This window comes from Puma concolor, chromosome C1 (assembly GCF_028749965.1).
Source record: "Puma concolor isolate L17-30 chromosome C1, mPumCon1.1.hap2, whole genome shotgun sequence".
Lineage (NCBI taxonomy): Eukaryota > Metazoa > Chordata > Mammalia > Carnivora > Felidae > Puma > Puma concolor.
In genome coordinates, this window is record NC_141674.1 from 183,831,260 (window position 1) to 183,854,941 (window position 23,682).

General features: G+C 38.3%; 1 protein-coding gene across 6 annotated transcripts in view; it reads right to left on the reverse strand.

Moving 5' to 3' along the window:
- Positions 1 to 5,870: 5,870 nt before the first annotated feature.
- The window catches only part of HECW2 (HECT, C2 and WW domain containing E3 ubiquitin protein ligase 2), a 369,345-nt gene continuing 351,533 nt past the window's right edge, over positions 5,871 to 23,682 (reverse strand). For all 6 annotated transcript variants that reach the window (XM_086719188.1, XM_086719186.1, XM_086719189.1 and 3 more), the window contains one exon: positions 5,871 to 8,287. In XM_086719188.1, coding sequence (XP_086575314.1) covers positions 8,176 to 8,287 — 112 coding nt within the window. In that variant the 3' untranslated portion in view covers positions 5,871 to 8,175. The remainder of the gene's footprint in view (positions 8,288 to 23,682) is intronic.

Sequence of the window (23,682 nt, forward strand, 5' to 3'; positions counted from 1 at the left end):
CCACCCAGGTGCCCCCAGAAATTCTCATTTCAATTGTTGTTATTCCAAAATTTACTTTAGTTGACAAATGTTATACTGGTCAACCTAGTATCTATAGAAGGAAGTACCCATTTAGAAGGGGGAGAAAAGCCATTAATAGGTTAACATTTTTGATCAATACAGCGAAGTATGTAGAAAAAATCTTTTCTCCTCCTTGATAAAGAGGTTAAATGCTTTGTAGTTAAAGGATGAAATTTAAAAAAGTACCAAGAAAGAATTCACAGGAGCAATTAGTAGGATGGGGGAAATTATGCATTATTAAAACATTCACTAACTAAATGGGTTTTATGTTTTAATACAAGAATATAATGAAGGCAGATAAATGTATCATAAAAGCACATTGAGGTCAAATGTTATAGATGGAATAATATGACACAAAAACCAGGAAGTCGGTGCCATGAACACAATCTCTTGCTCTTCCCTTTCACTAATGACTTGAAACATTAGTCATTATAAAGGATGAGCCTTTGCTTTAACTGCTTTCTTTTTTTTTTTTTTAATTTTTTTTTTCAACGTTTTTTATTTATTTTTGGGACAGAGAGAGACAGAGCATGAACGGGGGAGGGGCAGAGAGAGAGGGAGACACAGAATCGGAAACAGGCTCCAGGCTCCGAGCCATCAGCCCAGAGCCTGATGCAGGGCTCGAACTCACAGACCGCGAGATCGTGACCTGGCTGAAGTCGGACGCTTAACCGACTGCGCCACCCAGGCGCCCGCTTTAACTGCTTTCATGTGGTGTATGAAATTTATTTTTAGTCTAAAATATAGAATGAAGAGTTTAATGGCACATCTGTTCCATGAAATCTTGACAAGGATGTTCTTAACTCATACGAATTAACACAGGTCTTTTTCAGAAAGATTGGTAAGCACAGATCATTTTCAAATACATCCTTTAGTGACTATTTGGCCTCATATAGAGCTGCTTTTCTCCTTTCCCCATCTCTTCCTGTCAACTACTTGTCTTAGTAATATTTTATTTGTTTGGTCAGTTCATTTACACTACAAATCAAGTATAACAGATAATGATATTGTTTAAATTGATTAAATGTAGAGTCCAAACTGGTTGGACCTGCAAGACAAATTCAACCTACGGACATTATTTGCGTTGATTCACCCAGTATAAAAAGATCTAGAATTATCACATAAAAATTAGATTTCTGGGTTTCTCTTGATAAATCTGAAGATCTTTCAACACTGGACTTAAATTTTATGTGACTAGAGCTGGAGTAAAATATTAGAATGCCGTCTTTGGGTAAATCCAATCACTCTCTGTTGCTTACATCCAGCCAGTTTCACTCATGCAATACCTAACTGATCCCTGGAGGCTTGTGAATATGTGACCCCTGGATTAGATTGGTAGTGGTGGTGGGAGTGGTGGTATGCATATGTGTTTATAAAACAAGCGTTCAACCAAGATGGCTTAACAAATAGTCTCAGCCCATGTGAGTTAAGAGACTATGATTTGTATTAATTCATTTCTTCAACATTATTTGATGGGGCTATCAAATACTGAAACATTCTTTTAGGGATAAACAAAATGGATTCCTAATTATAAATATCATGAAGAGAACTTTCTGGATCCACAAAGCTGCATACTAATCCCACAAGACCTTTATCCCTACTTTGTTCTCTTTCCTTTTGAGTTTTTTCTTTCCCAAATGTATCACAGAGAAGTCATAATCTATTTTTTTTTAAAGAAGATTTATTTTGGATTAAGTGATTTCATGATGCAACATGGTTTTAAACAAAAATAGAGATCAGTATGAAAATAAAACAAATTGTACACATTAAAATATCTTTCCCTCAAAGCATTTTGGAATCATAAAAAAATACAACACAAAAGTCAGGGGTTCAGGTGAGGATAAGAATACAAACTTTCCAGAAAACAAACACCTAGTCTACATTTCAAAGTCCCAGGCTCCATTTAATACCACCCACAAATCATTTCAAGGATGTCAACAATCTGCATTATTAGCTTTGAAAAAAATAGATGAAATTTAAATATAAGGTGAAATGAGAGCTGTATGGTCTTAATGCCAGTACTAAATACCTCCCATTGTTATTCTGTATTTAAAGTCACATTGAATGAATATGCAGCTTAAATTAACTCAACAAAAATAGAAACATAGCTATTAACTGGGATACATGGTATAGTAGACACATGGGTAGAGTTGGTGAAAAGAAATGATAAGGCTTAAAAAAATACATCACCTGTGCTCTACTGAAATCTTAGAAATAAATATGTTTCTTTTTACAGAGCCTTAATATTAAAAAGTAAGCATTATTATAAAATTAGATTAATACTTTCAGTAAGAGGCAAGAGAGATGCATGTATTTTTATTTATTTATTTTGGAATGCCTGCATCCCTATTATAAAAACATGTAATCTTACGCACTTTCCAATATGTTAACAGCTTCAAATTTTACTTACGATATCATATAAAGAAAAATAGGTTGTAATAACAGCTTTTAGAGCTTTAGGGTCCTAAAAGAACACTCAGTTCTGTGTGTTTCCTGGTTAGTCCTTCCAAGGTATCTCTTGAACATTATCCGTCCTTTTTTACAGAAGGTGTAGTAACCAGAAGTTTACTGACGGTTCCTTACCTGCATCAGTAATAGCTGATTCAGTTTGAATCATACAACATACCTATCAACACTCCTCAGGGTTGTAATATCCTAAAAGAAAATTAGATAGAAAGATATCACCTGCCCAAGGCCACTAGACATAAAAATCACATATATAAACATAATTTCTCTGTGTTCCCCAAATACCATACAACTAGGGCCTGCCAATTCTACCAAACTGTGCCATCATGAAAGCCAAATAAACTAGCTAGCAGATTAAATCTAAGCAAGTGTATTTTCAGTCTTGATTAACTTCCTGAAAAATTGGAAACACTGATTAGGTCTCCATTTACAATTCAGCAACCTAATTCTTAGGATTTTGCTTTCTGGGTTAACAGGGAACATTTAAGTCACCACTAGAAACCATGAAAATGTCCCAAAAGCTATTCTAATGTCAAAGAATGTCTGAAAAACAAATTAAGCAAAATAAATGTCTAACTACACTGTTTCTTTTACTTATATAGAAAGCTCAATAATATCAGTAATAATTCTGAAGATAAATAAAATCCACGACATAATTTAATGCCAAATTGTCAAATTTCCTGATTCAGCTATGGTTAGCTTTAATACTTTGGGGCTAAATTCTGTTTTGCAATACAGAGGATGTTATCGATCTACTGAAGTGATACAATGAGGGTTATTTCCCACCAGGCAGATTATCAAGCAGTGCCCTTACTAGGCAGCATTCTTTTTTATTCTTCCCCCCCCCAAAGTCAGAAACCAAATTGAAGTACATGTTCCTACCCCCACCAGCAGGTCCTGAGATGATCTTTCCAACCCTTGTTGTATCTTTCCCTCTATTACGGGCCTGTCTTAATCATCGCTGCACCCCCGGCCCAGCTTGCCATGATAAGGGTAGCACACACACACTCATTATATCCTTTGTGCCAGCTCCTTGGAATGCAGCTACCACTTCTGAGTCTTGACAGTTGGTCAACAGTTAGCATTACATTCTGGCAGGGGTGGGGAACACAACCGCTGGACTTCTCTTTTCTACTTTTTGTTTTTATTACGCTTCTAGTGGACCGCTGTTGGCCTTAAGCCAAAATTTAGACAGCTTAATATCTCTGGCATTCGTTTGTTTCCGTGTTAGATAAACAAGTCTATCTGGAAAACACAATTGAACTAGAAAGGTAACACGTTTTTCAAAATTAGAATCTGATTAAAAGTGACATGCTCATTAATTTCAACTCAAGTTTTATGGTTACAAGTAAGGTGTCTGAGATCTAGAGTGTTTTTAGTCATCCACTAAAGCAGGTAAGAGGAGCACAATAAGGCCTAAAGCTCAGACCCAGTTTGGAGATTCGGTCACATTCTTTATTTGCATGTTTTTACTATGCAGGGTTATGGGTATCTTTTAATGATGGTGGATCATCATTTTGCCTGCCTTGGGAATTTCCCCAAGAGGGTTAAGTTGGAAAGATTTTCAGATTCTTTATTATAAGATGTTTGCTTTAGTTAGAAGTGGTCAAGTTATAAATACAATTTGTGCAGAAAGAAAGAAAAAAGTGAATAAACGTGAAGAGGACAGAGAGGAAAAGAGAATCTGCAGGGGTTCCTTCATCCACATCACAGGAACCTAACTACCAGAGCTCTGGATCCATCTTCATTAAGAATTGAAAAATAAAGTAAAACTCTTGATTAAAGTGGTTGTTTCAAACCTTATCTTGCTTCCAAATTATATTCTAGAGAACTGAACTGTACTATAGAAATCCACCAAAAGTCATCCCATTTTGCACGGTTTGAAATTTCTCGTAACAAGTAGTAAAATGCAAATATTAAGTCCATGAGGAGTTTTTCTGTGAATACACTAATTTCTTCCACGGGCTTTTTAGAAGGTGTCACATTTTAAAAGCGTTTGTTTGAAGAAATGAGAATTTGGGCAGATGAAGCATCTTGCAAAATTCACTGATAGTGGAATACGTTGGAAGAAACGTTAGCCTCCACATTTCTTGAAGTGAAGCCTAGAATTGCAACCGTAAAGTGTTGAAATGGATCTTACGAGCCATCCATGAAAACCAGTGTCAACCCAGCAGGGATGGATACCTTCTCCCCCACAAAGTACATGAGGAGCAAAAGAAGATGCACGTGACAGCATTTTGAAACCTTAAAGCACCACACACACACAGTCTAACATTACTGTTAACCATTTGAAGGCAGCTCTAGCACTTCTGATTGTTATGCAGGTGAGAGGTTTTCCTTCATTGATTATAGAATGTCTATTAAATTATAAACATAACATAGGCTAGAAAATTGTGACCATGCTTCTTGAACCAAGATCTATTCATTTTTGTGCACAAAATCAATGTTTTGACCCCAGAAGTGAGTTGGGCTCAAGGACAGGTGAAAGGAAACGGAGGGAAATGACTGGATTTAATTTTGGCATTTCTTTGATAATTTGAAGATCCTTGAGTTGCTCCTTCATGGTTCGGCTCCCGCCTGCACACTGTAAACCCTCGTGGGTAAATGTACCCTGGGCTTCCACACTTGACCAGTATTGACACACTATTACATGCTCTTAGTTACTGTTTATGTGATTTTTATTTTTAGCCACAGTATCTCTCATGTATGAAGCCTTCATTGGATCTCCCAGATGGAACAAGCTGTTCTCTCCTCATTCCTTGACTGTAACACATGACAAATTTTATTAAAAATACTTTTTTTTAAAACCTTGGTGTCTACTCCACTAGACTGTGGGCTTCTCAAGGGCAGATTTTTGAATCCTACATCTCTATCATCAAACATAGTGGTTGGCACAGAGTGAAGGCCAAGAGTGCGCCTCTTGCTTCATCTAAGAGATGTTCTACAAACATACGTGATGCATCATGACTGTCTTTTATAGAAGACATCAGAGTGTAAGCATCACTCCTGAGTTTCTTAAAGAAAACGAGACCATACAGCCAAGTCATCTAGGCTCAGAGTCCAAAAGAAAATATTTATGGGTATTTCTGTTTGTAGCAGATGCTACAGTCCAATTTATTCTGTAGAAACGTTATTTAATATTTTCACAGTTATTATTGGATTTTTTTGTTTTACTGATTATGAATAGTAGACCAGTTATAATAGTGTTTTGATATGTTAAGTATGTCTTCGATAATTCCCAATTCTGAGAACAGTAGCAACAGCAGATGATTATCCTGTTATTTGGGAAGACGTTAGGTGCCCTAACAAGGAATATATTTGTTAGAAATAATTAAAGAGATACATTTTATTTCAAACTTATTTTACCTAATAATGTGGAACATGATAGCAGAGTGTCACAAACCAAAATGAAAGCTAACATGGTCTATTTTTGAAAGAAATGTAACTTTTTATACCAGCTGCTTAGAGAATGCCAGCTCTGAACCATCTTATATACCATCAAAGATGTTTTTTTTTTTTTTGAAAAAGTATGTTACACTATTTTTCCTTATAATGAAAAAAATACAAACAAGTAAAAATAGTTTGCAAATTAAATATATACTTATATTCATGATCAGTAAACACAAGCTAACATTTCCAATTAAAATTTTTTTCTCTTCCCTTTTTTCCTGGTCTAATTATAGTACACAGATAAATCTTCCTTTCTTATCTCCAGATTTCTGTAACCTTTTGGGGGAACATTTCCCCATGCTATAGTACCTGTCTTTAGTTCAGGATCGCAGCATGAGTGGTATTCCTCTTGAGGGTCTCAATGGTAAACATAGCTTAACCAACAGGAGAGCAATTAGTTCTTACAAACCATCTGTGAAAACCATGCATCTGACTCTATAAAATACAAGATTGCCAACATCCCATAATAAGAATTCCATGGCTACTTATAATTCTCAAAGAGGTGTCTGGGCAGTGCCTGTAAAACCACAGGCTGGCAAACCAAATGTGAATCCAATGCTTTTATTATCCACGATTTAACTTCACTCTATTGAAGAACTCACTCTGATTAGTTACGGCCAGAAGTCAAGAAATAAACAGTGATGTGAAATAACCCCAAAAGCAATAAAAATGAAGAACATCATCTGATAAAACTAAGCAGAAATAACATTAGTGATATCATGCAGTTTCTGAGAGACCATAGAAAAATTGTTTCTTAATATTGATAAGAAAATTATGCATCAGTGAAAATGCAGGCTTAGAAATATAGTGCTGAGAGTTTCAATTTGTGATGTCTTCACTGATGAGGGAAAATGGAATTCTTATTACTAAAGAGAGCTGATCTCTTGGGTGTTGCTGATGGCTCTCTAAACGATCTTAGTGTTTAATGATGCTGTACAAATAAAAAGCAGTGGGGGAAATACGAAATATCTGTATTAAATGCCATCCTGTAAAGTATTTGATGGATGGAAGAAGTCTAATGCATTTTAAATAAATGCATATCATACTATCACATATAGTGAGTCTTAAAAAATTATTACTTAGATGCACAGTCCTTGTAGTGGTAGACATGGCACTGTGAAGGAAGTTTGATTTAGAAGCTATTTTCTATTTACTTGTCAAGTGATGGAGTTGCTGTTAGTCATATTGTAATGTCCCTTCAACTTTGGTACATTCAGTGCAAAATATTTCGGGGAATTTTTTTTGTACCTTTATAAAAATAAAAGGCCCTTTTGTTCCCTTGAGAGTGCTTAAAAGGATACGTACTAGCATGATGCCCGAGTAAGCATGGAACATGAAAATGGAACAGGTGATACATACAGAACAGGTAGGTTCTTATATACATCTTAAAGAACATAAATATAATGAACCTATGAAAAATAAACAGAACTCACTGTGTATTTTTTCCTGATATGCTGTGATTAATTGCTAGTTATTTTTAAATTGTTTTCATGCATTATAAAGCATAAAATCTGTCATTAGTTATTCATTGTAGAACAGTTTGTCTTCAGCCATAATTACACACATACCACTTTGCATATACATTGTCACAGACCACCTTATTGCAAATCTTTAAAGTTACCTCCTGTTGACTTGGTTTCATTTTCACTTGTGTCCCATGAAAGCTGAAACCTATGGTGCACACCATGCAGGCACTCATAGCAAGAAAATGAATATTCTGCTATAACGTAGGGCTTAAATGAATGTACTTTTAGGAAATATATTTGTTTTTATTATATTATTTAACTTGAGCTAATTTGGAGATTGGGCCAAGTGCTGCCAGTTGGGCTTGAACCGCGTTCAAAGGTAAGTTTCAAGATTCTCCCGAGTCCCTGAAAGTTACCACGGAGCTGATCGTGTACAGGTTCATCTTTGTCTTGGAACATAACACAAATGGAAAAAAGTTTGGCAGTCAACAACTGTTGATTGAAAGACTGTTGGGTAGTTCCCTGGGCATCAAGCTCACCCAAATCCTTCCAAGAGGACTCATCACCACTATCCGGACCCCATTGTGACAGAGCATGTGTTCCTGGAAAATAATAGCACTCAGCTTGACTCTAGTGGAAGCATACTCTTGAAACTTCCAACATTCAGTCATTCTTCTAGACAGCAGCTTCTGAAATTGCCTGTCCATACAGAGCCTGGCATCGTTCTTCCAGGTCACTCAAGTCCAAAGGTACTTGTTTCTTCAACTGCTGTCAAGAGTTTTTCATAAAGCATGGAGAATGATGGGTACGGGGGGAGATCCAGACGGTTGAAACAAGTGTGAGCTCTGCAAACAGAAGCAGCAGTACAAAGATTAACGTGCTTTGAACGAAATGAGATTGGTGTGTGTGGGTGTGTATATGTGTGTGTGCGTGCACACGCATGTGTTCATGCTCGTCTTTCATATTCAGATTCTTTGTTGCCAATTTTCACACTTATTTTTTGGAGAAACTGTGAAAACATTTGAATTTCTAAAGAGGAATGGGATATTTAAAAAATATTTTCTTTGTTTTCACAACCATTTAAAATCCACATTACATACATATTGCTTTGTTTAGTTGTCTAAGAACTGCAAAGACAAGTTTGATTTTTTGCATCTCTTTTGATGTTATACTTTTTTTCTAAGTTTTTATTTGAATTCCAGTTAGTGAACATACAGTGTAATATAAGTTTCAGGTGTACAATTTAGAGATTCAACACTTACACAGACATGAATGTAAGTTCTTGCAAAGTAATTCATTTTCAGAGTTTGATTTTGCATGGATGTCTCAGAAAATCTAGGGTTTTACATTCTGTCATTTTGTTGGGCACAGAAGAGCACTGAGTATCTCTGAAGACTGGCTTAGAGTCTCGGGGAAATTCCCTGGCTGGATTTTCCTGCCGAGGTCAGTAGACCATTGTTACTTCTTCCAATCCTGTGCTATAATCTGTTTTCTCCTAACTCACAGTACAAAATCACGGCCATTTAAATCATTACATTAAGTATTCTTTTTTAGAAATACCTCCCCATTTGCCAAGATAGGAAAAAAATATGCTTTCCTGTTATTTGCACCTGAATCACAATAAAAAATAGACAGTCTCCAAATAGTACATCTTATCAGGAAAAAAATCTGCACTTTTGACATGGAATAGGAAGCATTTTATTCTGAATGTACAACAGCTTCTTTGTGGGGGCTAAACAACGTTGACTAAAAAAAACTGCTCCCAAATTCATATGTAATTTTAGGAGTTCTAATTACTGATGGACTATTTTTACGAAGTTACATGTTTAAATTTTCACTCTCATAAATCACTTTAACCCTTAAGACGTAAATATAATTACATTCCTAGATGCAGTTTAGTGCCATGGAAGGATGAGAAGTTTGAAGTTGAACAGACCGGGGTTTGAATTCTAGATCTACCACCCAGCTGTGTGATTTGGAGTTATTAAAACTCCCTGAGACTCCATTTCTCACCTATAAAATGAGAATAATATCATTTGTCTCAGAAGGATCCAAAGAATTAAATGAAGAATTAAAGAATTAAATCAAGTAACAGAAGCGTGTTTAATATCATGCCTGGCTCACACTGTTTGACCAATAAATAAGGGATGTATTGTTAGCTACATTTCATTACCATCAAAAAGATTTGCTCTAGTTGCCTTCATTAAATTGCCAAAAGATAATCATGACTCATGGAAATGACAAAATAACAAAGAGATAATCAAGCAGGTGTCTGGCCACGTGCCTTTTTAGACCAGGAATGCAAAGGGGCTCAATTATAAGAATATCAGTTTTAGGACAGAGATATGGTACTGGCTCAGAGTTTATGACTCTTGTTATTACAAATGCTAGATATATGGGGGGAAGTCATTTAATTAATCTTTGTACCCAAACACGTTTTTAACATAACAAACTATTTCAGAATTGCATTTAATATAATTCTTGTTAATGTAGTTCTTGTTGTATCTCCCTTACACTGGAACCTCAACTTGGAGGCCTCAAGGAAGATGTTTAGCTTTTTTTTTTAATGTTTTATTTATTTTTGAGAGGGGGGGGGGAGAGAGAGAGAGAGAGAGAGAGAGAGAGAGAGAGAGAGAGAGAATGAGCTGGGCAGGGGCAGAGAGAGAGGGAGACAGAATCCACAAAGCAGACTCCAGGCTCTGAGCTGTCAGCACAGAGCCCGATGCGGGGCTCGAACCCATGAACCACGAGATCATGACCAGAGCCGAAGTTGGGTACTCAACCAACTGAGCCACCCAGGCATCCCGAAGACGTTTAACTTAAAAAAAATTAAACTAGCATACTAAAAGATAGTCCTAGAATGGTTTAAAAGATAGTCCTAGGATAGTCCTGTGTACCAGTATAGAATTATTCAATGAAGACTTTATCTCTGTTCTAGGGAAATGAGAAGAAGCAGAGAAGTAAAATATGTTTTGAATATAATTATATGCCGGGCTTTGTATTTAGATGAATAACACTGATTATTCCATTAGACTAAAAGATAATGCTTCATTAAATGAAATATAAAATTTTTCATTTCTTTGGTGACCGACATGGCTGAGCATCTTTCTCCAAGTTAGCTTGCTTGTAACATTTCCTATTTTGTGACCTACATGTTCATCTCCTTGGCCTGTTTATCTTTTCAAGTGTTCTTTTTTTTTTTGAGAGAGAGAGAGAGAGAGGGAGGAAGGGAAAGAGGGAAGGAGAGAGAGAGAGAGAGAGAGAGAGGGAGGGAGGGAGGGAAAGAGGGAAGGAAAGAGAGAGAGAAAGAGAGAGGGAAGGAGAGAGAGAGAATGAGCAGAAGAGCAGCAGAAAGAGGGGAAGAGAGAGAATCCCAAGCAGGCTCTGCACCTGCCCCCACCCGGGGCTCCATCTCATGAACTGTGATATCACAACCTGAGCCGAGTCAGATGCTCAACTGATTGAGCCACCCAGGCATCTGGTATTAGCCAATTTTAAGTGCAGTTCTGTAGCATTAAGTACATCGACAGTGTTTTGCAACTATCACTACAACCCATCTCTGAAACTTTAAAATCTTTCCAAGCTGAAACTATACTATTGAACACCAACTCCAATCCTCTCTTACCCCTGCAACCACAACTCTATTTTCTATGTATTTCACTATAGTAGGTACCTTTTGTCACTGGAATCATTGTCCCTTATGATGGGCTTATTTCACTGAGCATAATAATGTCTTCCAGGCCCATATTATAGCATGGATCAGAACTTCCTTTTTTTTTTTTTTTTTTTTTTTTTTTTTTGAGGTTGAATAATACTCCATTGCAGGTATATACTGCATTTTGTTAATCCATTCATCCACTGATGGACAAGGGTTGTTTCCATCTTTTAGCTATTAAAAAAAATGTTGTTATGTACATTGGTGTGCAAGTATCTTGTCAAGTCCCTGCTTTTACTTCTTTTTGTGTATATACCCAGGAATGGAATTGCTGGATCATATAGCAATTCTATTGTAATTTTTTTTTAATTAAAAAAAATTCTTTTAAAATGTTTATTTATTGTTGAGAGAGAGAGGGAGAGAGAGAGACAGAGAGAGACAGAGAGAGAGTTCAAGCAGGGAGGGGAAGAGAAAGAGGGAGACACAGAATCCAAAGCAGGCTCCAGGCTCTGAGCTGTCAGCACAGAGCCCAACACAGGGCTGGAACTCACAAACCATGAAATCATGACCTGAGCTGAAGTCAGAAGCTCAACTGACTGAGTCACCCAGGTGCCCCTCTACTGTAAATTTTTTTTAAGAACTGCCATACTGTTTTCCACAATGGCTACATCATTCTACATTCCTATCAGCAGTGAACAAGGGTTCCAATTTGTGTACATCCTTATCAATATTTATTACTATTATTATTTTTATAACAGCCATCCTCTGAGTGTGAAGTCCATTTTGTCATTTAAAGCTTTAGGATTTCTTATTGATTGGCATAAACAGTACAAAATAAAGAGATTAACTCTTGTATTATCTCCGGCTAATCTCTTCAGCCATTCACTTTTTAATTTAGTTATGCCTTTTATTTACAGAACAATGTAAACCTGGTTCTTTGTTATCCATTTCTGATACATTGTCATTCTGTCTTCGGTGTATTGATAAGAAGGATGTTGAAAAAGTGATCATTATTGCTTACACCTAGTAGGAGTTTTTTGTTGTCTATGCTTTTCTTTTGGTAGTGCTGGTGTATTAAAGAGTGCTATAGATCAACTTTGGGGACAACTTTTCTCAAAAGAGTAGCTCATAGTTGTAATCTTGAATAGATATGTGTGAACTCATTTTCATGAATTGAGTCATTTTGGGTGAATTAGGAAATAAAAATAGTTCAAGATGACCCATTTGCTAGCTAAGCAATAATCCCTAATTAATGGTTTATTTGCTTAGGACAGGGCATGACTATCGGTGTAATTTATCACACCCTAGTTAAGCCTGTTCCTTCCCTCTTGACACCAAATATTTTCCCTTAACTAGAGGCTAGTTTTAGCTAATTAAGAATTAACAGAATGGTCACATACATAGGAATAGGGATTCATAAATAGTAATGTTTAAAGTCCCCAGTTAAGTTCTTGCACATACTTAATTGCAGAATTTTAATTCACTGTGGGTCTGTGGCAGGCAAATTCTAAGATGACTCACCATGACCCAAGCCTTTGTATAATCCCCATCTTTCGAGCATGAGTGGGATTTGTAACTTGCAATCCATGGAATATGGCATAGGTAAAGGTATACTGCAGATGTAATTAAAGCCAGGAGTTGATTTTAAGTTAAACAAAAGGGTGATTATCCTGGGTTGGCCTGACCTAATTAGGTGAGACCTTTAAAAAAGCATCAGGGGCCCCTGGGTGCCTCAGTCGGTTAAGCGTCCGACTTCAGCTCAGGTCACGATCTCACGATCCGTGAGTTCGAGCCCCGTGTCGGGCTCTGGGCTGATGGCTCAGAGCCTGGAGCCTGCTTCCGATTCTGTGTCTCCCTCTCTCTCTGCCCCTCCCCTGTTCATGCTCTGTCTCTCTCTGTCTCAAATATAAATAAACGTTAAAAAAAATAAATAAATAAAAATAAAAATAAAAAAGCATCAGGGAGGTCAGAGACTCTCAATGTTGCTGGATTTAAAGAAGTCACCTGCCATGCATTCTATAGCTACAATTTTGCCAACAGCCTAAAAGAGCTTCGAAGCAGGTTCAGTTGAGCCTCCAGATGAGAATGCATTCCAGCCAATACCCTGATTTCAGTCTTGTGAGATGATGAGCAGAAGACCCAGCTAAGCCTTGCGTGAACTCCTGATCCGCAGAAAGTGATATAATTGTGTGTTGGTTTAAGGTGCTAAGTTTGTGCTAATCGGTGATGCAGCAATAGAAAATGACTGCAGGTCTCAAGGTAGTAGAACAGTCCAAGGAAAAGAGGTAAGTGTGATGAATGTAATACAGTAGAATCACCCTATCAAGGATAGGCAGGGGGCACAGCTGAGAGTAAACAGATGTCCTTCCACTCCCCCGGTATCTGAGCAGAGAAACAGGAACTCGGCATGTCTCTCTCTCTGCAGTTTCTGTAGTATCTTTGCAGATACTATGGTATCTTATCCAGTAAATCTATAAGTCTGAATGGTTTTTTTTTTACGCCTGAGTACTCTTCTCTCTAAAGACTCAGATCTCAACACAAAGGGAAGGACTGGACAACTTTTTTTGATCCTCTTCAGTCATAAGACACAATCACCATTACTGATCCATAATCTAAGATGATCACTGCTTCCGAAATTATATCTAGTTGTATAACATATGGTTACCATAAAAGAACTTTCCCTCTGAATAAACTAAAGAGCTTCTCTAGAAAATGCTTCACGAGGATGGAAAGTATATATACTGTGGATGGGGAAACTTCAGAAAGATTAAGTGGTTTTCCCAAGGTCAAAGTTGAGTCAGTGGCCAAATCAAAAATAGGACCCCAACCTAGGGGAAGTCCAAGATGAAACCGAAAGCAAGAATGTTCATGGGCTCTGTTCTTTCATTTTTTGAAGTCTGAGTGTTAATTTTATCCTACTCCTGACTGTGAACTGTTAGTTCACAGACCACATACATTAGAGGACATCCTACTTGAACATCATATTAGATTACATACATTTTGATGACAAGGCTTAGCCAAATGAAGCTTCAAATATTTTTTAAATGAATGACTCAAACACAATATGCAGTAGCTCTGGGGAAAATGGTCTGCATTAGGTCAGTCCAGAAAACCTTGGGAGATACCGGGGGATTTTTAGGCTCAGTTCAAACCATCAGTCCTATCTCAGGCTTACCAGAAAGCAGAGGTACGTTAAGGGACACATTGAAGTGCATCAGAATCACCTAAGAAGCCTGTTTACCTTGGAGATTTTTGGCTCCACCCCCTAAGATTCTAATTCAGAAAGTTTAGGGTGGGCCTAGGGATCCGTATTTTAACAATCACTACAAGTGAGTCCGATGCAGGTGGTCTCCACTACTGGACAGACATCAAGTGGATGAGAAATAAGATATCGACATTGGCTATCTACATCAGCATTTTGTATGCCTGCAAAAATTTCAAAACTCCTTATAAACAAGACAGCATTACTAATAAGGAAATTGAGGAATAGTGTGGTTAAATAAATTGCCCAATATTTACCATCAACCTGCAGTATGAGCCAAGAAGAGGAAAAGCAAAACAAAACAAAACACAATCCTCTGAGGCTTTTCACACTCCTCCCTCTCCCGCCCCATTCCATGTCCTAAGAAAACTCTAGCAGAAAATAACAGGAGGGCTCTTAGACTATGTTGACATTGGCAGCAAAAGCACATCCAGTTATTCAGTCTCAATAAAAGGACATTTTTCAAATCTTTCAAAGCCAGCTACACTAAGGCTATAATGAGTTTACCTCATTTTAATCTATGCAGCCAGAACCACTCAAGGAGGGCAGGTCTGAACCCATCTTTGGGAAATCGTGCAGCCATCAATATAAAGAAGATTTAAAGCCCTCCAGACATCTGGTATGACTTAATCTCTTGGTGCTTTCTGTATTCTTCAAACGTTAACCAGGTCACAAGCTTACTCTCTCTTCTTTCCTATAGATAGACAAGTCAATTATCTAAATCCAGTGAGCCCAAAGTATCACAATCCCCTCTAAATTTTCACAGTAAATTAATGAATTTCTCTTCTCTCTCTTTCACTGTGTGTGTGTGTGTGTGTGTGTGTGTGTGTGTGTACTTATTAATTGATTCCCCATTTTCCCAGAACTGATTTTTTGGTAGCTTTAGGACTCAAAATGTAAGACAAATAAGAAATTACAAACAGGATTTTAAATTAAAAGAGAAAACGAGGGACAGAGAGAGAGGGAGAAAGAGAAGGAGAAAATCATGGATCTCATTTTATCAAGTAGGTATAGTCCTAGAAACAAAATATATTTGAATCTAATAAATCCTTTGTACTTGCATTATTCTTTAGAAAGTGCTTTACTCATACTCTCTTTTTTCCAATTGGCAGTGGTGCATAATCCTTCAGATTTGTCTCCTTATTCCTATTCCCACCTCTTTATCAAGTAATTAATAAGTCAAAAGCAGACACAGGCATTCTGGAAAATTCCTAAGGAACCTTGGAACATATTACTTGTTAATGTCTAGATTCCTTTGAAAATGTGAGTATTCCTGACCTAAATTACCTTTCAAGGCCACCTTTTGCCTCTGTGAGTGTCCACAGGCTTTCCCCTAAGGGAATCAGGTGTGCCTGCAGTTCTGGTTGTCAGGGCTGCTGGGGGCAGGGCCAGAGTGGGCCTGTAGTTGGGCTGTGGAGTACGCAAAGGGGGTTTCCTCCAGGCTTTCCGGGGCCTCTAATTCAGGGCTCAATGACTCTCAGGCAGCATCCAAGGCTGTTTCCCTGTAAAACCTCTTATACTATTTCTCCCCCTGAAGATGCCATATTGTGAAAGCTTGTCCTCCCCACACAAAGTACCGTGATGAATAAAGATTTTTCAACTTACACAACATTTCATTTATTCCTTCATTCACTGAACAATTACTTACTGAGTTCCTACTGCATGCCAGGCATTGACCTGTCCCCTGGTAGATGAGGAAGTAAAGTGTGGCCTCTGCCCACAAGGAGAATTTACAACCTGGCATCAAAATATGCAAGCAAATCGGAGTCCCTAAAGCTTGTGCCATCTGTGCTCTGCACTAGGGGATCTGGCTGGGTGAGTGGGCACTAAAATCCAGCCTACCTTTGCCTATGCTCACCAAACCATGAGCCCTAACTCAGGGCTGCATTTCTCCACAAGGCTACAAGACACAGTTGTCTAATTAATCCAAAAGATCCAGATGAGCTATTAGTGGCCCTGCACACAAACAATTTTAATACAAGGAGTTGCAAGTCTGCTCCGCAGAGTCAGGAAAGGCTTTAAGTGGATATTGTTTGTGCCAAGCCTTGAAGGATTTGTAGGTGTATAGGGTTTTTCTGGATAAACAACAAGGAGAAGGATGTTCTTAGCAGACTGCCCGGAAGTATGGGGAAACAATGCATCATCAGGAAACTCGAGAAGTAAAAGTACTTGAGTGACAGTGGCCAAGACTAGACCATAAGCCAGTTGGGGAGGCAGGACCACATCAGGAAGTGAGGTGTGTTCATGCAAAGACCTTTCCCATTTATTCCATAGAGGAAAGGTAGCCGGTGACTAAGTACGGGGAGTAAGATGGCAGAGGTACCATTAAACAAAGCAGGAAATATAGGAAATGGGTGGGGGAATAGACGATGAGTTCAGAGCTTGTAATCAGCATGAAAATTCAAAGCTACCAATCACACAGAATGATAAAATTCAATTAAAGTAATCCAGTGATTGTTTTGTTAGCCTAGATAGATTTATAAACACGAATAAAGGTAAAACTTGTTAGGATTTTTAAAATATTCATAATTTCTGTAACGTCCCCATTAATATCTTCTTAGACCATGAGATTTAGAACAGGAATTCCTGCTAAGACTAGTTCACAAATATTTGTGTAATCCATGGTGACACAGAATAATCCCTGACCTTCACCAGGTGTTCAATAAACGTGAATCAAGGGAAGGGAATTCTGGCCTTTACTACCCCCACTACTCATTTGTCATATCCCATCTGGTGGCCAATGATGTTGGTTACCTGTTCATTTAAATGTCTATTACTTCCTTCACTGTTAAGGTCCACATGGACAGAGATCAATTTATATCTACCACAAGGTTTTGCATACAATAAATGCATAATGAGTATCAAAAGGCTTTTTTAGAGGAAGTCTCTCTGCTAATAATGCCTTCCAAAGTTTCAATAGGACACCTTGGTTAAAATGTACCTGGATTTATAAATACAGTGTGGAATGTCCCCATAGTGGGGATTCCTGCATCTGGGGATGATCGGCGGAAGAAACTTCAACCTATGCACTGTGAGCTTCTTCACCTATAAATGAAGAAGACTACACACTTGTTAAATGTAAGAATTTAAAGCTGTGGAAGAAAACTCAGTAGGGAACAGTTCCAGGACGAAAACTCTTGGAAGTCCAAGCAAAATATAAATATCCTGAGTGGATACAGCATATTTCTTGCCCACTCAAAGATATACCATGCCAGCTCTGAGGGCTAGATATTAGGAACAACAGTAATAATGGCTAAATCTAGGGGCACCTGGGCGGTGAAGTCATCTAAGTGTCCGACTCTTGGTTTTGGCTCCGGTCATTATATCATGGTTCATGAGATTGAGTCCCACATTGTGCTCCATGCTGACAGCACGGGGCCTGCTTGGGCTTCTTTCTCTCCCACTCTCTCTGCCCCTCCCCTGCTCTCTCTCTCTCAAAATAAATAAACTTCAAAAAAAAAATAATGGCTACATTTATTGAATGATGTAGTAGGCCTCATTTTAAGCACTTTGCATGTGTTACCTCAGTTCATCCTCAAGACAACTTTGTGATGTAATTAATGGTATGTATCTCAATTGTTCAGATGAGGATACAGAGATACAAAAGTGACTCTGGCATATCGCATCTGGAGTAGTCCACAGTCATACCCTGAGTTTAAGAATTCACTAAGAACAGGGCGCCTGGGTGGCTCAGTTGGCTAAGCGTCCGACTTCGGCTCAGGTCATGATCTCACAGTCCGTGAGTTCGAGGCCCGCGTTGGGCTCTGTGCTGACAGCTCCGAGCCTGGACCCTGTTTCAGATTCTGTGTCTCCCTCTCTCTCTGCCCCTCCCCTCCTCATGCTCTGTCTCTCTCTGTCTCAAAAATAAATAAAAACATTTAAAAAATTTTATTAAAAAAAAAGAATTCACTAAGAACAATATTCACTGAGTGCAAATTATATGCCAGGACTCAGCACTATAGGCAAAGCCACATTCAATTCCAACAAAGTCCTTGTTCTCACGGGCTTATATCCTAGAGGGAGAGACAGATAATCAACAAGTAAACCAATAACTAAACATAATGATTAAGTTGGGGTATGTCTAATGAAGGAAATAAAGTGTGACAGAGTGACAGGTACACTGGGGGCACTAGCCTGGAGGGGCTTTCTGAGGAGAACAAGAATTTCTTGGCCTTTTTGTTGTTTTTGTTTTTGTTTTTTGGTAAATGTTTTCATAAGAATAAAAAGCAGAGTTTTAAAAATGAAAAAAGTTGTATCTTTAAGAAATATTTTTATTTTTTAAAGTTCTAGTCCACTAGAGAAACTGTCTCCCTGAGACACCCATTTCATAATTAATTCTTGCTTATTTCTTAATTTGGGTCAGCATTTCATTCATAATAATCTCCAGACACAGCCATTTTCAAAACGCTTCCCCCCCTTCAAAAAACCCACTACCCCTCCATCATTATTGCAGCTCTCCAAATCCTTTGTCCCATCATCCTACTTGGCAAGAACCTTCAGAGATGAACACATAAACTCCATACCATGCTGGGAGAGAGGATTTGCCCTGCATTTTCCAGGCTGGCATGTTAGCATCCTGTCTTTCAGAATGTATGAGAGCAATTGCCATAAAGTGAATTGACTGTCTCGTAAGTACATCAGAGCACCAGGGGATAGGAAATCTACAGAAACTCAAAATACAGAACTAACTACCAACCGCAGAGCAGAGGAAGTGCAGTAATGTGTTCAGGCTATAAGCCTTTGCGGAGACACCCGTCTGCCTCCATCATTATTTATCATCTGCGTCTCTAGTTACTTCATTACCACAAGAGAGAAAAAAAGAGCCATGGACTCAACTTGTACTGGCTTCAGAAACAACCCTATATACTTTAAGACACTTTTTGGCTCACAATGTAAGTAGTGCTACCACAAAGTGAGACTAGGAAATCTGAGAAAATAAGACTCAAATTTGCTTGCTTGAAAGGTTGAAAAGCCCTCCATCATCTGTGTCTAGAAAGGCTAAGATGCCCTCCCGTTTGCCAGAACTGCCCATCCTCATTCTGTACAGCCACTTCCAGCTCTCTAGGCTACAGCCTCTCATTTCTGAATGAGATGATGCCAGAATTTTTTTTTAATTTTTTTACATTTATTTATTTTTGAGAAACAGAGTGAGACAAAGCGTGAGCAGGGGAGGGGCAGAGAGAGAAGGAGACACAGAATCTGAAGCAGGCTCCAGGCTCTGAGCAAGTGGTCAGCACAGAGCCTGACGTGGGACTCGAACTCACAAACTGTGAGATCATGACCTGAGCCGAAGTTGGACGCTGAACCGACTGAGCCACCCAGGTGCCCCATGCCAGACTTCTTATAGAATACATTTTGTAAGTAAGAAGAACACCCATCCATTTTGTCTCCAGTCAAAAGAGAGGTCCTACTTTACAGGTTAAACACTGTCTCACTAACAGGAAAAAGAAATACATTGGGGTTGACCAGCATGAGACAGACCAGATCTTCAGTTCTGCAACTTAAACCTATCAGGAAATAGCTGGAAAAATGGCTTCAGTATATCCGTTTCAATGATAGGAGAAATGGCCTCAGTCATATAGAACAATCTCTTCAGACTACAGACAATCTTACAGATCTTTTTTTAACATTTAAGCAACACCCCACATTTCAAAGGATGACGCCAATGTTATCAGTCAAAAAAATCACTTCTGAAAAAATATATGGTCGTACATTGAAGTTCTTCTTGTTATATTTTTCCTCCAAGTGTACTTTCTCTGAGGAGCACATCTTCATAGTTATAGCAGTATGGTGGGCTTACGGAAGAGTCAGAATCAAGGGATAAAAAGAACAAAGGAAAGCTACTCTCTCTAAGGACTTTCAAATGCATTATCTTACTCACTTGTCACATCCTCTTTGAGCAGGGCATTGTTGTCCCTATTTTGCAGAGATGGATCAGGCCTCTTGCTTCGGAGCAGAAAGCCAGTATATCCTTGCGCTATGATCTGCACGCATGCCTCTCCAATAGATAAGCTCACTACCTGTGGAGCAGAATGGCTGAACGGCTATTTCTCCCTATCAGATCTAAAACGTTAGAGCCTGTTATAGACAAGATACGAAAGTAGTCTGCTTGCCTGACGTGCTTCATATATCATCTGTATTTATGCATTTTTATAATCTGGGTAAAACTAGGAATCTAGAACCAACCTTAGGTCATAATGAAGAAAGGAAGAAACAACGTCTGTTGCCCAACTGTGTGTACGCAACGATAATGGAGAACACCATCACTTATAATGAGTCAGCACACAAACTTCCTGGAACTCTCAGGGGGAAGTAGAAAGTGAACCAGCCTGACTCCCAAGATTTTCAGAAACCTCTCACTATAAGTTTTTGTTCAACCAAACCTAATATACCACCCTCTCCCTGGCCTTTTGCACATCAAGTGATCTTCTAGGTCCCAGAGTTAGCTGGTGGCAGAGGCAGGACTAGAACCCAGATCTTTTAACTCCCAACCCTGTGCTCCTTCCAATACACTACTGCCTGATATATTTTACAGATGATGGTGACAGAAATCATAATGGCAGCCACTATTAACTACTCAAGGCCAGGGTCAGCAGTAAATGTTTTACATGAATGATTGCATTGAATCCTCAGAATTACTGACCTACAAAGTAAATAAGGAAACAGAGGCTCAGAAAAATTAAGCAACTTCTCCAAGACTCAACTGCAGGTAAGCGACAGAGCTGGAATGCAGCCCAGTCTCTCTGAAGCTAGGTCTCAGGTCTACATCAAATTACCTTTCTCTGCTTACCATGTTTGGTGAAAATTGCAGTGATTAAATGTGAACAACTTACATATCTGCTTATTATTACAGTTTATTCCATCTACTTTACAAAAATAAATCTTTATAAAAAATAGATTTCAAGAGTAAAGTGGCACAATTAATCTGCCATTTCCTGCCTCCTTGATGCTAATCCTTGAGTTTTTCAGAATGGTGCAAAGCCTTAATCAGACAGTGTGAACCTGTTTTTGAGATACAAATATGTGTTTAAGGTGGGGGTGGGGGAGGGATGATTCAGGTATAAAGAAAATATTTCTTTAAATAATGAAATTACAGTCTCCCAAATCTGGAACATCAGGTATGCTGGCTAATACTTAGGGGTTTGGATGTAGTGCCTCTGTTCACAGATTGAAATATACTGAGGGTGACTGAGGAGGCTTACGCCGGCCCTGAGCTTGCACTGCTCATTGCCGTCTGTATCTGTATTTTCAGTGCCCCTCTTGTCATGTGTTGATGCTTAGAAAATAATTATTAAGAAACAGTGTCTTGCGATCGCTAGGAAGAAAGTCTCGTTAACAGGCTTCTCAAAGTTACTTGTACTTAAAAAAAAAACTCAGGATGACATCCTGGGGTACCTAATACCATTGGGGAAGATCATTTAAACCCCCTCCCCCCAGATTGCAGCGTTTTTTTTTTAATGTTTATTTATTTATTTTGAGAAAGAGCATGTGAACGGGGGAGGGGCAGAGAGGGAGGGAGAGGGAGAATCCCAAGCGGGCTCTGCAATGTCAGAGCCCTATGAGGGGCTCCAATTCACAATCCTCGAGATTATGATCTAAGCCTAATCAAGAGATGCTCAACTGACTGAGACGCCCAGGTGCCCCACAGTCTTATTATTAGTAAAATGAGAGGCAATCTGAAGTCTTTTTTACCTCAAAAATACTGTATTGTTACTGCTGATTACATGAAGGAGTTCTAAAATCAACTCTCCTCCATTCCTCTTTTATTCATGTGTTCCCTCCTTTTCTTTTGTTTCAGTTCCAGTTCTCCATTCAACCCCAAACACTTATATTCACAACTACTACCTTACAGGCTCTTAAATTTATTAGCAGCAGCAAAGCAATTTTTTTTTCACTCCAGGGAAGTGCATTATCTTATTATGAATGAGAATCAATGCAGAGAGCATTCACATGGCACTAAGGCATGTATGATTTAAGTTAAAGAGGTATAGAGTACGTTGACATGACTCTCTAGAAACCATAGTGGCAATTTTTAGTGACGGGATTCTAAATAGTTATTCATATATACTTAAAATGAGAGCTTCTGCGAACACCTAAGTCAGAGCCACAATCATAAGAAGCCACAGTGTGATGACCAACATTGTTTCACTAAAGCTAACAAATGCTTTGGTTATACAGCATTTTGTATTATAACAGAAGATATTTGCAAATGATACATCCAATAAGGGGTTAGTATCCAAAATATATAGAGAAATTATACAACTCAACACCAAAATCCCACAAATAATCCAATTAAAAATGGGCCAAGGATGTGAACAGATATTTTTCCAAAGAAGACATACAGATAGCCAACAGGCACATGAAAAGATGCTCTACATCACTAACCATCAAGGAAATGCAAATCAAAACCACAATGCAACATCCCCTATCACTTTCAGGATGGTTACAATAAAAAAGACAAGAAATAATAAGTGTTGGCGAGGATGTGGAGAAAAAGGAATGAGGCCTTATGCACTGTTGGTAGAAATGTAACTTGGTGCAGCCACTATGGAAAACAGTTGGGAGGTTCTTCAAAGAATTAAAAATAAAAATACCATATGATCCAGTAATTCCACTACTAGATATTTACCCAAAGAAAATGAAAACACTAATTCAAAAAGATACTGCAGCATTATTTACAATAGCTAAGATACGGAGGCAACCCATATTGACTGATGAACGGATAAAGAATATGTGGTGCGTGTGCCTGTCACATGTGCCTGCACGCACGCGTGCGCACACACACACCCCCACACACACACAGAGGAATGTCGCACAGCCATACAAAACATGAGATCTTATCATGTGTAAAAACACAGATGAACCTAGAGTGTATTCTGTTAAGTGAAATAAGTCAGACAGAGAAAGCCAAATGATTTCACTTACATGTGGCATCTAAAAAACAAAACAAATGAGTAAACCAACAAAAGGCAGAAATAGACTCATAAAGAGAACAAACTTATAGTTGCCAGTGGGGAGGGGGAATGGGAGATAGTCAAATGGGTGAAGGGGAGAAGGTGATACAGGCTTCCAGTTGTGGAATGAATAAGTTAGGCTAATAGAAGGCACAGCATAGGGAATACAGTCAATGATATTATAATAGTGATGTCTTGGGGCAGATAGGAGCTACACTTGTGGTGAACACAGCATAATGTATAGACTTGTCGAATCACTATTTTGTATACCTGAAACTAATGTAACATCATGTGTAAATTATACTTCAATAAAAAAAGAGAAAAAGATATGTATGCATGCATTTTAAGTATGCCCAGTAAGATCTTTTA